At 57.1% G+C, this 14527-nt stretch overlaps 1 protein-coding gene across 1 annotated transcript; it reads right to left on the bottom strand.

Moving 5' to 3' along the window:
- Window positions 1-1698: 1698 nt before the first annotated feature.
- On the bottom strand, window positions 1699-13808 carry WRAP53 (WD repeat containing antisense to TP53). The gene is made up of 10 exons (XM_047089960.1): window positions 13110-13808; window positions 12876-12974; window positions 12500-12611; window positions 3955-4043; window positions 3627-3717; window positions 3401-3533; window positions 2634-2842; window positions 2337-2440; window positions 2060-2194; window positions 1699-1945 (listed from the first exon to the last, which is right to left on the bottom strand). Exons 1-10 carry the CDS (start codon window positions 13508-13510, stop codon window positions 1699-1701), a joined length of 1620 nt encoding a protein of 539 aa, XP_046945916.1. The 5' UTR covers window positions 13511-13808.
- Between the last annotated feature and the right edge of the window lie 719 nt (window positions 13809-14527).

The following is a 14527-nucleotide window of genomic DNA, read 5'->3' on the forward strand; positions in this document are numbered from 1 at the left end:
GGCGGAGCGGGCGGCGGAGCCCGCAGCCCACGCCCCCCACGCCGCCCTCACCTCGCGCACCTCCCGCCCGCCCCGCCGCCGCCGCCGCCGCCGCCGCGCCCCGCCGCCCCGCCCCGGCCGCCCGCGCGGCCCCCCGCGCCCCCTTTGTCCCCGCCGCCCCCCGCCGCCTCTCCCCCGCCGGCCCCCGGGCCGCCCGAGCGGCTGGAACCTTCCGCTCTCGGATCCAGAAAGGCCCTCGCCCTCGCCACCCGGAGGAGCCCGGCCCCCGTGGCTCCCGCAGCCGCCGCCTCCTCCCCCAGCCCGGAGCGCCGCCGCGGCTCCCGGCGGGTCTGGAGAGAATAGTAATAACCTTGAAGGCTCCGCACTTTGCGAAGTGGGCTGAGTTGGCCGTCGCGACTACCTGTGTCGAGTGGGAGGGGCAGAGCCGCAGGCTCCCCATTGCAGGGGGGGGGGGAGAGAAACTGAGGCTCGGGGAGGCCCCGTGACTTGCCCAAGGTCACACGGGGAGTCTGGGGTAAAGGCGGAAACCCAACCCAGGTCGCTCAACTCCTCCTCCTGGGGTCGTTGTTTTTGTTTTTTTTTGGTCCCGGGCTCCTGGGCCCTCTCCTGTTACCTGGGATTGGGTGGAAGGCGAGGGTTTAAGGGGGTAAACTCGGGCCCTTCTTGGACGGCTGTGGGGAGAAGCGGGGCTGGGGGAGGGAAGGGAGTACCTTTCCCCAAACCCACAGTCAGCCGGAAGGGCTGTTTCCAATTATCCTGGGGGAAGGGAGGAGGGTTTGCCTTTTTGGGTGTAAGAACCCTCCCTCGCTTTCAGCATCTCTGGGCAGAGGTGACATTCCTCTCCCCTCTGCCGTCACAGGCCCCCAGTCCCTTCCCTCTGATGGTGAGGTCCCAAAGCAGATCCCCCGCTGACAGTCTCTTCAGAGCCCCCTTCTCAGTGTCTGGCGAGGGAGGGGGTGGGGCGGAGGCACCGCCTGAAATAACATACTCCCCCCCCCACCCCAACCCCCAATCAAGCGGATGGATGGAGAAGCGGGACCAGGGACAGCTGCCCAATGGAAGACTCCCGCCCTTGTCCCGCATCTATCCGAAATACGGAATGTGACGCCTGTGGTTTCTCGGGAGGCACCTTTACTCTTTCGTATGTGTCCTTGACTCTGGCCACTCAGTCGCCTGCCTCCTGGGGGAGTCCAGGGGAGAGGCGGGTGCTCCTGCTCCCCTTCCCCCAGAGCTGAGTAATGGTCCCTCTGCTGCCGGATGGTGGTAAACAGTGTCGAGCGCGAGTGAGCGGGTGTCTTGTCTGTCACCGTCTGCACAGTCTCACGCAGTCACACCCAACAGTCTGACACACCGCTCCTGCCACTCCTGCTCAGCCACCGCTCGCCCTGACCCCTGCCGCCCCCACCTTGGGACCGAGATTTCAAACAGGTTCCCCCCCTTCAGTTTACCGAGTTGCCTAGCAACCGGCCAGTCAATGGCATGAAGCCCCACCCCCACTCCCTTGACTTCACACCGAGCCCCGCAGCCCCATTGGCTCCCGCCTAGTCCCACCTCTCAACCCCGGGGTCGGTGTCGGGAAGGAGCCGCCGGCCCCCGCCGCTGCTGGACAAGGGGGCCCACCTGTACCCCACCCGGCCCCATCCCCAGCATTTGCCTCCCCCCAAAGACACAAAGACTTTGGTACCATATAAAACCTTTTTATATCAACTCGCCCCCACCTTCCTCTGTCCCTCCCTGTCCCTGCCCGGCCCGGTGAGCGTCAGCGATCCCGGTGTCCGGGCCCCCCCCACACCACCAGAGCTGAAGCTGACTTTCAAAGCGGACGTGGCGCATGGAAAGCAGAGGAAGGTCCCCCCGCTGCTCCCCTTCGTCCTCACTGTCCGTGGGCTCCGGAAACACGCGCTGACCCGACGCGGTGGCCAGCAATGGCAGGCTGGGGTGCAGGCTGCAGGGAGAGACAGGCAGCGCCTGTCAGCATCCTGAGAGAGGATGCCTGTTCCCTCGGCACCCCCGTCCCTCCCCAGCCCGAGCCCCAAGATCTGTGGCATTAACCGACGACCTCACTCCGTTGGTGCAGTCCTTCTGGGGCAGAAAACTCAGCACTGGCTCCGGCTTCCCCTCACGTCCGGCCCCGCTGGTGTCCCACACGGACACCGCCCCGTTGGTGCTTCCGCTCACTAAGAACTGCCCAGTCCTGGGGAGAAGAGAAGCCTGTTGACGCGGAGTCATCACCCCCGGGGGCAGGAACCCCTCACGGCCAGGGGCTGGGACCTACGGCTGGGCTCTGACATCCCCGGGGCACTGGGACCCTGGGCAGGAAGGACTCGGTCACTCACGGGTCCAGATCGAAGTAGACGCGCTGATTGGTGGTCACCTCTCGACTCAGGGACCACAGTGGATGACCGGGCTGCCGGAGATCCCAGCACAGAAGCTCAGCATCCTGAAGACACAGACCAGGGGCCTGGAGTCCATTCCCCCTCCCGCACGAGACGTCCCCGCTTCCCCCAAGGTTTGCAGACACTCCCTTAGCTTGGCTTAGTTTTTTCCCACGTCCGACCCCGCCACATCACAGACTGCATCCCCATTGCTGCCTTCTGTGCACCCTCTTTGGGATCTCAGGACGTGACCCCTACCTTGCGGGCTCCTGAGAAGAAGCGGTTGCCGTCGGGGTGAAAGCAAAGGTGAGTGACGCCTCCTTGGTGTCCTCCCAGCAAGGCAAGAGGGGAGCCGTCGCCACAGGCATACAGACCCAGGGAACGGCCGTAGGAGCCACAGGCATAGAGCGGCTGGGCTGGGCTGAAGGCTATGCAGGAGATGATGCCACTCTGGCCCTGCTTTTTTGCTAGAAAGGGACGGAACAAAGTTGGGGACAGGGCAAGGACACCGGACATTAACCGGGCCGATCAGGGACGCATCTCTGTCTCTTGTTCCACGTGCAGGGAACCAGTGCCTCCCCTGTCCCGCCTGCCTCAAGCAGGCTAAAGATCCCTGATGCTCCCCAGATCCTTCTATCCCCGCAAAGGACCTAAACTTCTTCTTCAAGACTTATTTCTTCCTTCTCAAATCTGTTTCTCCTCGAAGGGATGGAAACCTAAAGGCTTATAGGAAAACGAAATCCGCCTCACTTCCAATTTCCCAGAGAGACCAAGATTTTAGAGATCAAGAGGCACACGGCCGACAGGGCACGGGCTCAGGAGTGAACCAGGTTGACCTTGGGAGAGTGTCGCCCCCTCCCTGAATCTGTTTTCTCCTCTGCCCCCTCCCCCCCGAGTACGACCTGCCTCCCTGGGCTGTACTGAAGACGACGTGACGGGCCCGGTCCCCCCGGCTCACACGAGGCCCCTCTGCACGTGGCAGTGTCCTCCCCCTTCCTCCTCCCCTGGGAGGCACAGATGCTCACCAAACGTGGCTCGGACCTCGCAGTCACGGCCAGGCCGGGCCGTGGAAAAGACACGCACGGTCCTGTTGAAGCCACAGAAGAGCTGGGAGCCGTCCGGGGAGAAGCAGAGCGAGTGGGCTGCCGTCAGCTCGTCCTAGAGGCAGGAAAGCCGTGCAAACAGCCTCAGGTGGCCCCCGGGAAGGAGCTGGGCGAGGACGAGCCCTGGGATGGGCGGGGAGGCCCCTACCAGGTGGTTGTAGGCACGGAAGGAAGCCCGGAGCTGTCCGGTGAATGCATCCCAGATGTGAATGGGGTTCTCCCGGCTGCTGCTGGCCACGCTGAGAGAGACACGGACACTGAGGCCCCGGTGCTGTCGAAGGAAGGGGAGGAAGCCAACTGGCCGGCCCTCTCAGCCCGCATCGAAGGGCACAGCAGCCTTCCCTCCTCCCGAGCCCCCTGCCAGTCCCTAGCTCGCTCTCCGCTCTCCGTAGAGGATCCCCTTGAAACTTGTGGTGGAGGGGGGGGGAGGGACGATGAGAGGGGAAGGCGGAGGGGAGGCAAAGGACATCACTTACTAGGAGGTGTCTGGCTCGGCTGAAGACATCAGCGAATACCAGCAGTAATCGTAGATGGTGTCACCTTCCACCATTCGAAGGACGGGGGCCTGGACAGAGATGCAGGAACGCCTGGGTCACGGGCAGGAAAAGGAGGCAGACTCGTGCTACGGAAGCTTTATGCCAAAGGGGGACTGTCTGTCGGCACTTAACCGGGGGGAGAAGGCAGATGGTGTCGATACGAAGAACAGAATCCTGATCTCAACGTTCAAGGATCAGCTCAGACTGTCGTGTCGGATTCGGGCCACCAAATGCCATACAGACTTCTTCTTTTGCTTTTTAAACACTTAAGAAGAAACAAGCCTGGTGACTCAGTTGGTTGAGCCTGCATCTGACTTCAGCTCAGGTCATGATTTCACAGCTCATGAGTTCGAGCCCCACATCAGGCCCTCTGCTGTCAGAGGGGAGCCCGCTTTGGAGCCTCTGTCCCCCTCTCTCTCTGCCCCTTCCCTGCTTGTAATGTCTGTCTCTCTCAAAAAATTCTTAAACTTTATTTTCTTAATTTTTTTTTTTGAGAGAGGGCATGAGCGAGGGGCAGAGAGGGAGAGAGAGGGAGAGAGAGAGAGAGAAGCAGGTCTTATGCTCACCCAAAATGGAGCTCAGGGGCGCCTGGGTGGCGCAGTCGGTTAAGCGTCCGACTTCAGCCAGGTCACGATCTCGCGGTCCGTGAGTTCGAGCCCCGCGTCAGGCTCTGGGCTGATGGCTCAGAGCCTGGAGCCTGCTTCCGATTCTGTGTCTCCCTCTCTCTCTGCCCCTCCCCCGTTCATGCTCTCTCTCTGTCCCAAAAATAAATAAACGTCGAAAAAAAAATTAAAAAAAAAAAAAAACAAAATGGAGCTCAAACTCACAAGCCGTGAGATCATGACTGAAGCCGAAGTCTGATGCTTAACCAACTGAGCCACCCAGGTGCCCCAAAATACATAAGCTTAAAGAAAAAAAGGAAGGAAAAAAGAAAAGAAAAAAGAGAAAAGTAAAGAAAAGAAACAAAAACTACAAACCAACCATTGATACCAATATTTACTGAGCACCTACTAGATGCCATTAGATCCTTTAAAAAATTGTATTAAACAGTTCAAACATGCAAAGAAGTATATTTAAAACTTCCTGTGACTCCTCCACCCAGCTTAAGAAAGGAAAATACAAGACAGTTAAAACTTCTTCCCAAGGACACCCTCCCTCAGAGGTATTCGTGCATTTCTTTAGAAATGTATTCATACAAGAAACACCCAGACGACGACGTCGTCTACCATGGTCTTTCGTGGCCTTTACCTTTAATACCGATGGTACCAGACCTTTTGCATCCCTTTGTGACTGGGGGATTTCACCGCAGAGACACGCTTAGCTCTAACTCAGGCACCTTCACCGCTGGGCAGCACCCCCACTATCCTTCTCTGCTGACAGTCACCCACGTTTTTCCGTATGTTGGGTGGAGGGCTTTGAACATTCTGGTGCGCGTGTGGGAGGGCCCCTCCGCAGCTTCTGCCAGATGACCGGGCTCTATGGCACCCACTCTGCCAACTCTGCCGGATGGGGTCACCCGTTGGCCCAGAGGGATCATCCGGGATTCACTCTCCCACCGCCGCTGTGCGGCGTGCAAGGGAGTGCCCGTGGCCCCTTGGTGCGGCCAGACCTCCAAGTTTTTGTCAATAAAAGGCTGTGCTGGCGCCTGGGGGGCTCAGTCGGTTGGGCGTCCGACTTCAGCTCAGGTCATGATCTCACGGTCCGTGAGTTCGAGCCCGGCGTCGGGCTCTGCGCTGACAGCTCGGAGCCTGGAGCTGCTTCGGGTTCTGCGTCTCCCTCTCTCTCTGCCCCTCCCCTCCCCTGCTCGTGCTGTCTCTTTCTCTCTCAAATACAAAATAAACATTTAAAAAAACTTATTTTTAAAGGCTGTGAAGTAGAATTTCACTGGACTACGAAGTTGCCTTTCCCCCATGACCACTGGGGTCAGACGTTCACCTACGTTCAGTATTCGCTTAAGCACACCTCTTCGTAAGTTCTGCTCACTTTTCCAAGTTACTGGCTTCTCCTTACGGATCGGAAGGGAGTCTTTCAATCATCTGGGTAACAGCCCTTTGTCAGTTATTTGCTGGCCCTCGGCGCGATGTCACGCACCCATGCCCTCAGCCCCCGCTCCGAACACACACGTCAGGCCGCCTGGCACAACGCTCCGCTCACACATCCCACGGGCACCTCACACTCGGCTTGTCTGTGACAGACCTGGCTTCCGCCTCCTTCAAACCTACTCCCCCACCCCCCCACCCCCACCCGGGGCTCCACATCCAAGTGTGGAAGCCGCAAATCTGAGCGGCAGCCTTGACCACTCCTACCCCTCACCCACTTTCCACTCCTGGTCCAGCCCGCGCAAGACCAAGTAACGGCCGGCGATCCGAAATCTTGCCCGGTCCGCCGCCCCGGGGTCTCTTGAACGTGTCCACATCCTTTCGTTCCCACCAAAGCCACCGCCTTCCTGCCAGCATTTGTGCGAGTCTGCGTGTTCTCCGGGCCTCCCCGCACCGCCGCACCCCAGCCTGCCCGCCCGTTCTCCACGCTGCAGCCACGTGCGGGCCGCGGAGACCTCATCGGGCTGGAATCCGGCCCTGCGTCACTCTCCTACTTAACACGTTCAGTGACTCCGGGTAACCCTCAGTATGAGACCCGATCTCCTTACCAGGTGTTGGCCCCTACCCACCTCTCATGGCGCACCCCTCCGTACTCACCCCTTTAGAATCTCCACATCCCGGTGGGACTCCCAGCTCCCAGAAGTTGCCAACGTACCGTACTCCCGATCTACAGGCTTTCACACACGCCAGCATCCAGGTCTGGAATGTTCCTCCTTCGCTCCCCTCAACAATTCCTCCTGGCTGAATGCCGATCACGCTTCCAGTCTCTCAGAGGCGTCTTCCCCTGCGAAGCCTTCCCTAACCCCTCTTGCGGAGCAAGGAGCCCCACTCCGTGTTCCTACAGCCCTCTGCCCCTCGCCCTGCATCGTGCCCATCTGAGGAGGCAACAATCACACCTGTCCGGCTCACCACGTTTTCCCCAACACCTAGCGTATCATCGGCAGTCAGAAAGAAATGTTCTGATGAGCGAAGAGAGAAGACAGTTCCAGTAACATGAGGCCCCCAATAGTGACCTGACTTAAAGCGGGGACAGTGGAGTAGGGAGAAGCAGATGGAACCGAGAGATAAGGGGACTCGATGGGGGGAGAGGGGCGGAAGGGTCAGGGAAAATGAAAGGATGAGACCAGCCTTCCGGTCTGGATACCTGACGTCACCACGACGGTAGAAAGACTTGGGGTGCACAGGACAGCCATGAGGTGCCCATGTCCTTGGTGAATGAGGGAGAACCAAACGGCACAAGCCTCAAAGGAAAAGTTTTTACAAGAGAGAGCGCAAGTGTCTGGATGCAGCATTTGGGGGATGAGGACAGCCCCCCTCCAAACCTGAGATATGCAGGTTCCCCTGGGCAGGGCTATAGGGAGCGAAAGCCTCGGGCAAGGGCCCCAGGGCAGGGACAGAACTCAGGACTGAGGCTGGGGAGTTAGGGATAGGAGTTCCAGAAAGCTCCGTGAAAAGGCACAGAAGGGAGGAGAGGAATTAAGAAAGCATGCCGGGAAGAAGAAACAGGTGCATGGAGGGAGGGGCGCCTGGGTAGCTCAGTTGGTTAAATGTCCCGTTTCGGCTAAGGTCATGATCTCACAGTTCGTGGTTCAAGCCCCGCATCTGAGCTGTCAGCGCAGAGCCTGGAGCCTGCTCGGATTCTGTGTCTCCCTCTCTCTCTGCCCCTCCCCTGCTCGCACTCCGTCTCTCAAAAATAAACAAACACTAAAAAAAAAAAAAAAAAAAAAAGAAACAAGTGTATGGAAATACTCAAAAGTGACCTCCTCCCATTTCCCCACCTACACTAACTGTATCCATTTCCAAATCCTAAACTTGCAGACACATGAAGTGTAATCATCTGATGCGTGCACTCGTGATACAACTCGTACACTGACACGGCTAACAGCAGTTTAAAAAAAAAAAAGCAGAAGAGCTTTTGAAAACAGACTGGGTATCTGTCTACAAGATGAGGAACAAATATTGATACTTTTGACCTAGAGTATTTCTTACTCATCAAATTTCTCTTAGGAAAAGAATCTCCGTCAAAGCACGTGAAGACATTCACTGAATAATTTAGGATACAAAAATCCTGGAAACAACCCAAATGCCCAAAGCAGGGGAATAGGTATGAAAATCATCAATCGCGGGCACTCGGTGTAGTCTCATACACCATTAAATACGGTAACTATGGAGACCGAAGCACCACGGAAATCACTTAGGAGACGACTGTTAACGAAACAAAAAAGCAGCGTACAAAACCATCTACAGTAGGAACACAACCACATAAAAAGCCTCCGTACTGTACAGGCCGAAAGAAGAGGGGATAATTTAAAGGCTGAATTTTGTAGAGTGGTGGCTGATGATACCTTTTCTCTTTTACCATTCCCGTTTTTCTTAAACGAGTGGTGCAATAAATTCTCAACCTGCCACGCTTCCAGAAGCTCTTCTAACGACCCCTGCTCCTGAGCTCTTTCGGGACGGCCCACCATGCCCACCCGGCCCCCGAGACAACACCTGCAAGAACCGGGCCTGGAGCGCCCCGTATGTCGCACAGAGATCGCCAACAGGGGCGGCCTCTGCCTGTTAGGTAAGCGACCAAGCCGTCCCCAGGACTGGGCCCCCATCTTCGAGGCGGCCGTCACCACTTTCTCTCGTCACCACTTTCTCTCGTTCTCCTCCTCCCCAGGGCACACCTCAGGGACAGGAGGGGGCGGGTGAGTGTCAACCTTGCTCACGGTAGCCATTTCCAAATCTTTTCGCTTCCCCGAACTCCAGCTTCTCCGCATTTAAAAAATATATATTTATTTATTTTGTGTATGTGAGTGAGAGAGAGAGAGAGAGAGAGAGAGAGAGGGAGGGAGAGAGAGAGACAGAGAGGCAGAATCCCAAGCAGGTCCCATGCTGTCAGCTCAGAGCTTGACTCCAGGCTCCATCCCATGAACCACTAGATCGTGACCTGAGCCGAAATCAAGAGTCAGATGCTTAACCAAGTATGCCACCCAGGCACTGCCTTAAGCTCTTTTTTAGGATTTTACTTTTAGGGGCGCCTGGGTGGCTCAGTCGGTTGAGCGTCCGACTTCAGCCCAGGTCATGATCTCACGGTCCGTGGGTTCGAGCCCCGCGTCGGGCTCTGTGCTGACAGCTCGGAGCCCGGAGCCTGTTTCAGATTCTGTGTCTCCCTCTCTCTCTGACCCTCCCCTGTTCATGCTGTGTCTCTCCCTGTCTCAAAAGTAAATAAACATTAAAAAAAAATTAAAAAAAAAAGGATTTTACTTTTATTTTAGAAACAGAGAGCACGCGCGCGCGCGCGAGAGCAGGGGAGAGGGGAGGGATGGGAGAGACAGGAAGAGAAAGTGGGAGGAGAGAGAGAGAGACAGAGAGAGACAGAGAGAGAGAGAGAGAGTCTTAGGCAGGCTCCAAGCTCAGCATGGAGCCTGACTTGGGGCTCAATCCCATGACCCTGGGATCACGACCTGAGCCAAAATCGAGACTCACATACTCAACCGACTGAGCCACCCAGGTGCACCTTAAGATTTTATTTTTAAGTGATCTCAACGCCCAATGTGGGCCTCGAACTCACGACCCCGAGATCAAGGGTCACCATGCTCTACTGAGCCAGCCAGGAGCCCCAGCCGTACTTCTTGCCACCACGCCGGCCCCCCACCTTTCTGTCACCCTCTCTGATTCGGGAGACCGATTCACTGCCTCGCTCCCCGCAGATGCTCCTGTCACCGCACCCTCTCTGGCCACCGTCTCCCACCCGGCCAGGTAACTTGCTCTCTTTCCACCACGACAATTATCCCGCTTCATCGAAAACACATTTGCGATCCGCCTCCTCGTCTGCTTTCCGTCCGAGTCCGCCGCCACACGGATGCCCCCGCAGACGCTCTCGAGACACCCGCCTTTCTCGGCCGGCAAACCCCAGCCACACCAGCCTCCTCTGCCACGCTCGACCCAGCTCACACCCGCCACCGGTGTTCACCGAATACAGAACAGGCGCTGGTTCGCACACGTTCCGCTAACTCTTTTACCGCTCCCGACGGCTGTGTGGGGTGGGTGCTGTTGCTGTCATCCTCATGTCGCACACAGGAAAAACAGGGTCGATTCGCTTGCTGGGAAGCGACGCACAGGGAAGTTAACAGATCTCACCTTAAACGGACGGCAACAAATTCCTAGCGGGCGCTGAGCACGGAACAGCCACGTTACCGCATTCCTTGCCGGTTTGGATCTTCGACCCGCCGGGACCCGTCATCCCCGCCTCCTGCTCTCTCCCCACAGACCCCCTTCCTTCAGCAGGTCAGCTCCCTCTCTGCTTCCCTGAGAAGCCAAGAGAGGAGACCCAGAAACCCTCCGACCCCCAAACGGCTGCCTCTCTTCCTACCTCGAGAGAGCGTTCCCCACCGAACCAAGTCCTCTGATGGGCTCCGGATCCTGTCCTCGGCCAGCCGCTCGGGGACCCGTTACCCCCCTCTCCCCTTCAGCATCAATTCCTCCGTGTCTACGGGGTTATTCCTGATGCTGCAGAAGCACCCCGCGAACCCTTCTTTGGCCCCACATTCCCTCTGGCCACCATTCCGTTTCTCGACACCCTTCCACAAGAAAGCTCTCCAAAGAACTGTCTGTACCTCCTCCTCTACCCGCTCTACCTGGGCTCCTGCCTCCATTGCTTTTCTCAAAGCGCTCCCGCTAGGGTCACTAACGCCTTCCGCCATTCTCTGCGTCTCGCCCTCAGCAGCATCAGACCTGACCCTGCCTCGGCCTCTGCCATCCGTCCTGCACGCCACCCCCATCTGCTTGAGCGCTCCGGGCTCTGTGTGAGCCTCCTCCTCCTCCAGCCACACGGTCCTGACACTGAATCATTCACAAGATGCCAGATCCCGTCCACGTGCTCCTCCACTTCCCAAAGTACATCCCAGCCCCGGCTTCTCCCCTAGCTTCACACTTCACACAGACCTAAAAACGCTTCACTTGTCCGGGGCCTCCTCCTATCTGTTTCCTCCTCTGAGTAAATCGTACCACTGTCCCCCGGGCTGCGAGAATCTGGACGTCGCGAGTGATCGCTTCCTTCCCTGTACCGTCCAGGTCCTACAAAATACACTTCAAACCCATCCACACCTCTCCACGTCTCCTGCCACCGCCTGGCCCCAGCCACCACCGTCCCTCACCTGGACCGTGATAAACGCATCCTGATGGATCCCCCCGATTTCACTCTTGCTCACCACAATCCGCTCTCTAAACTTTGGCCATCCCTTCACTCTTCTGTGTGTGTGCGTTTTTACCATTTATTCATGCTTGACAGACAGAGAGAGAGCAGAAAAGGAGCAGAGAGCCCAATGCAGTGCTTGAACTCACGGACCGTGAGATCTTCACCTGGGCTGAATGAAGTCAGACGCTTCACGGACTGAGCCACCCAGGCGCCCCACACTCTTCTGTCTTAAAACTCTCCCCTGGCTTCCCAAAGAAACCCCAAATGGCCTACCCACCAGATCCAACCCGATATGGGTTGTGGAATCCGTCCTCACCACACTCTCCCCCTCACTGGCCTCAGTCCAGGCACACTGGCCTACTTTCCGTTCCTTGAACACACAAAGCTCCCTCTTAGCCCTGGGCCTCTGTAAAATCATTGCCTCTTCCCGGGACGTTCTTCACATAACTGACCCCATCACCCTTCACGTCTCAACTCAACCGTCTCCTGCTCAGAGCTCCTTCCTGACCAGTTTATCTCAAGTGGTCTCCTCTAGGGGCACCTGGCTGGCTCGCTTAAACGTCTTGATCTTGGCCCAGATCATGATCTCACAGTTCATGAGTTTGCGCCCGCGGTCGGGATCTGCACTGACGGTGCGGAGCCCGCTCGGGCTTCTTCTCTCCTTCTCCCAGCCCCTCCTCCACTTGTGCACGCTCGTGCTCGAGCTCTCTCCCTCTAAATAAACTTAAAATACATAAGTAAAGTGGCGTCCTCTGGTTACTTCCTCCTCGTTCTATTTATTTCCTTCACACCACTTGCTATCCTTTATAACGAACTTCCTCGTTTGTCAGTTTCCACGTTTGTCGCCTGTCTCCCACACAAGACAGCAAACCAGCTCTTCTGTCTCCTTCGGCACTTTATGCCGGCACCAAATACGGTAACTGACACATTGCAGGCGTTCAATAATTATCTGTAAGTCAACTAAATACCGCCACGACAAACCCACCGTTCTTTGATGGAAAACACACATTCGCGAGTAAAGAACGGGCAAACACCACCTTAAATATCTCCGCGTCCAGGGTAGAACGTGCTACCTGTGAACGTTCGTGAAGAAACGTTCTGTTTGCGATCAGGAAACACGTGGGCTCAACTTTCTCCAGCCATGCGCAGGACTGACACGTGCAGCGTCCGGTGACGGGACAGAGGCAGCCCGTACCCTTACCATTTCTGCATACTCCAGCTGTTCCCCCTCATTGTACAGCTCTGGGGGCAGGTTATAAATACGCAGGATGTTATCAGCACTGTTGGTCAAGATGCAGGAACCATCAGGGGCCCTAGAAATAGGAAAGAGTTAGAAAGCTGGGCAGGGCTCTATTTTCCAAGTGCCAGGCTCCCTCTGGGGGTAGGTAAGCACCCCAAGACCCTGAGAAAAGTGGAAGACACATATTTCTAGGTGAAATGCAAGCTCAGTCCAAGAGGAACTTTTACTTTCTTCCCAACTCCCACCTCGATGGGCTCTGCTCCAAGATAACTGGAGGTCTCTTTATGGTAAAAATCCTGGGCACGGTTATCCCCCAGCCCCATTACCCTTAACTTACCACTTACAGCCCTTCAAGAAGTTCTCGGGCTGGGTGCTGAACTCCGACCAGGAACCACTGAGAAATCGAGGTAGCTGGGAGAAGCTATAGCTCCAGGTGCTGGAAGGAAGATGGGGAGACAACAAGGCAAGGAGGAAACGGGCCTGGTGAAGTGGGCCCCAAGACCCGCGAAGAAGCACACATCTCACGCTCCCAATCTCCTCGGATCTCTGCGTCCACGCCGTCACCACTTACCTGAATCCCTCATCCTCCGAAGGAGCTTCCTCAGGCACACCTGCTGTGGGCTCTCCGGGCCCCAGCTCCGGCCTGTCCGTCTCTTCTGCAGGAGTGCTCACATTCTCAGAAAGTTCTGGCTCCTCGACTGGAGGGCTCGGCTCCCTAGGAGTACCGAACCCCGTTTCCGGGGGAGCGGAGATAGAAGCTGAGCCTCCCTCTCCCGTCTCCTGGGAACCGGCTGAACCGGCCTTGGGATCTGGGGACAAGCGGGGCGGCTCGTCCCCATCGGCCGGCGGTGGTACCAGTTCAGGGTCCGGGTCTTTATCCGTCAGGGAAGCTTGAGGAGAGAGGCGGGCCGGGGCGGGGGCCGGGTCCGGGGCCGGGTCCGGGGCTAACACGGGCGCCTCCGGCGTGTTCATGCTGCCGAGGACGCGCGGCCACACTGGCCTCGGCCGGGCAACCCTCGCCCCGCCGCAGAGTTCGCAAGGCTCCGGACGCCGAACTGGAGCACCTACCTGCGCCTGCCTCCTTCCTCCGGGAGGGGGCGGAAGACCCCGGGAAGGCGAGGCGGACACAGGGACACCAAGGTGGCAAGCTCGGCGTTCCTCAACCCGCTCGGTCCCTAAGAGCCACGCGCTCTCGCGGGATTTGGCCTCACCTTTCAATTGGACCTCCGCCTCCCGATCGGATTTCGCGGGCGACCCGCGAGAGGGGCGGGGCAAGCACGTAACAGGTCACGAGGGTTTACCGTACCCATCACGCCCTGGGGCTCCCGGTGGCTGCTGGGTGTTGTAGTCCGAAAGCTTCCGCCTCTGTTTGAAGGGCTTGAGCTCCCCCTGCCGTCTCCCTCCGTCACTCTTAAAGCACCTACTCCCCCCTCACCTCCAAGAGGGCGCTAGCGCTATACTTGATTTTGATCCTTTTGCTTCTCATTCGCCAAATTCCTCACACTTCCGTCTCTTTTCATTCATTCAGTAAGTATTTATTATTGAGCTCTTCCTTGCGACCCAGTACCGTACCAGGCACTGAGAAATACAACAATGAGTAAGATAGCAGCACAAGGGTTCTGCCCTCCCTAAAAGGCTTACGTTGCTGTGTATTTAAGGCAAGGAACACATCTTTGCAGAGAGCGGCAAGGGCTGTGAAGGAAATTAAACAAGATGGTGTGATACAGAGTATCTGAAGGAATGCGTTGGATTGGGATATTAAGGAAGTCCTTCCTAAAAAGGTGGCATTTTAGCCGATGAGAAGAAACTATCCAGCTATCTGGGAGAGGGATGACAAGTGTCTTTCTTTCTTCCACCTTCATATTTGACACAGTGGCGGGAGTCTTCCAAAATGGTTTCCACCGATTCTGCCCTCCCAGTTCTGGCTGGTCGAACTTCCCCACCCCAGTGTCAAGTAGCTGCAGCACCAGCACGACGAGAATCCTGTCT

This window comes from Lynx rufus, unplaced genomic scaffold, assembly GCF_022079265.1.
Source record: "Lynx rufus isolate CCGP_SWC_20201006 ecotype Redwood Valley unplaced genomic scaffold, mLynRuf1.p SCAF_28, whole genome shotgun sequence".
Lineage (NCBI taxonomy): Eukaryota > Metazoa > Chordata > Mammalia > Carnivora > Felidae > Lynx > Lynx rufus.

Bases quoted from the DNA above. Each gene is read 5' to 3' on its own strand.
- WRAP53 (XM_047089960.1), bottom strand. From the start codon at position 13,510: ATGAACACGCCGGAGGCGCCCGTGTTAGCCCCGGACCCGGCCCCGGAC. The intron at 12,975-13,109 runs GTAAGTGGTGAC...TCTTCCTTCCAG, and splicing joins TCGGAGGATGAGGGATTCAG to CACCTGGAGCTATAGCTTCT. The intron at 4,044-12,499 runs GTAAGGGTACGG...ATCTCTGTCCAG, and splicing joins AGCTGGAGTATGCAGAAATG to GCCCCCGTCCTTCGAATGGT.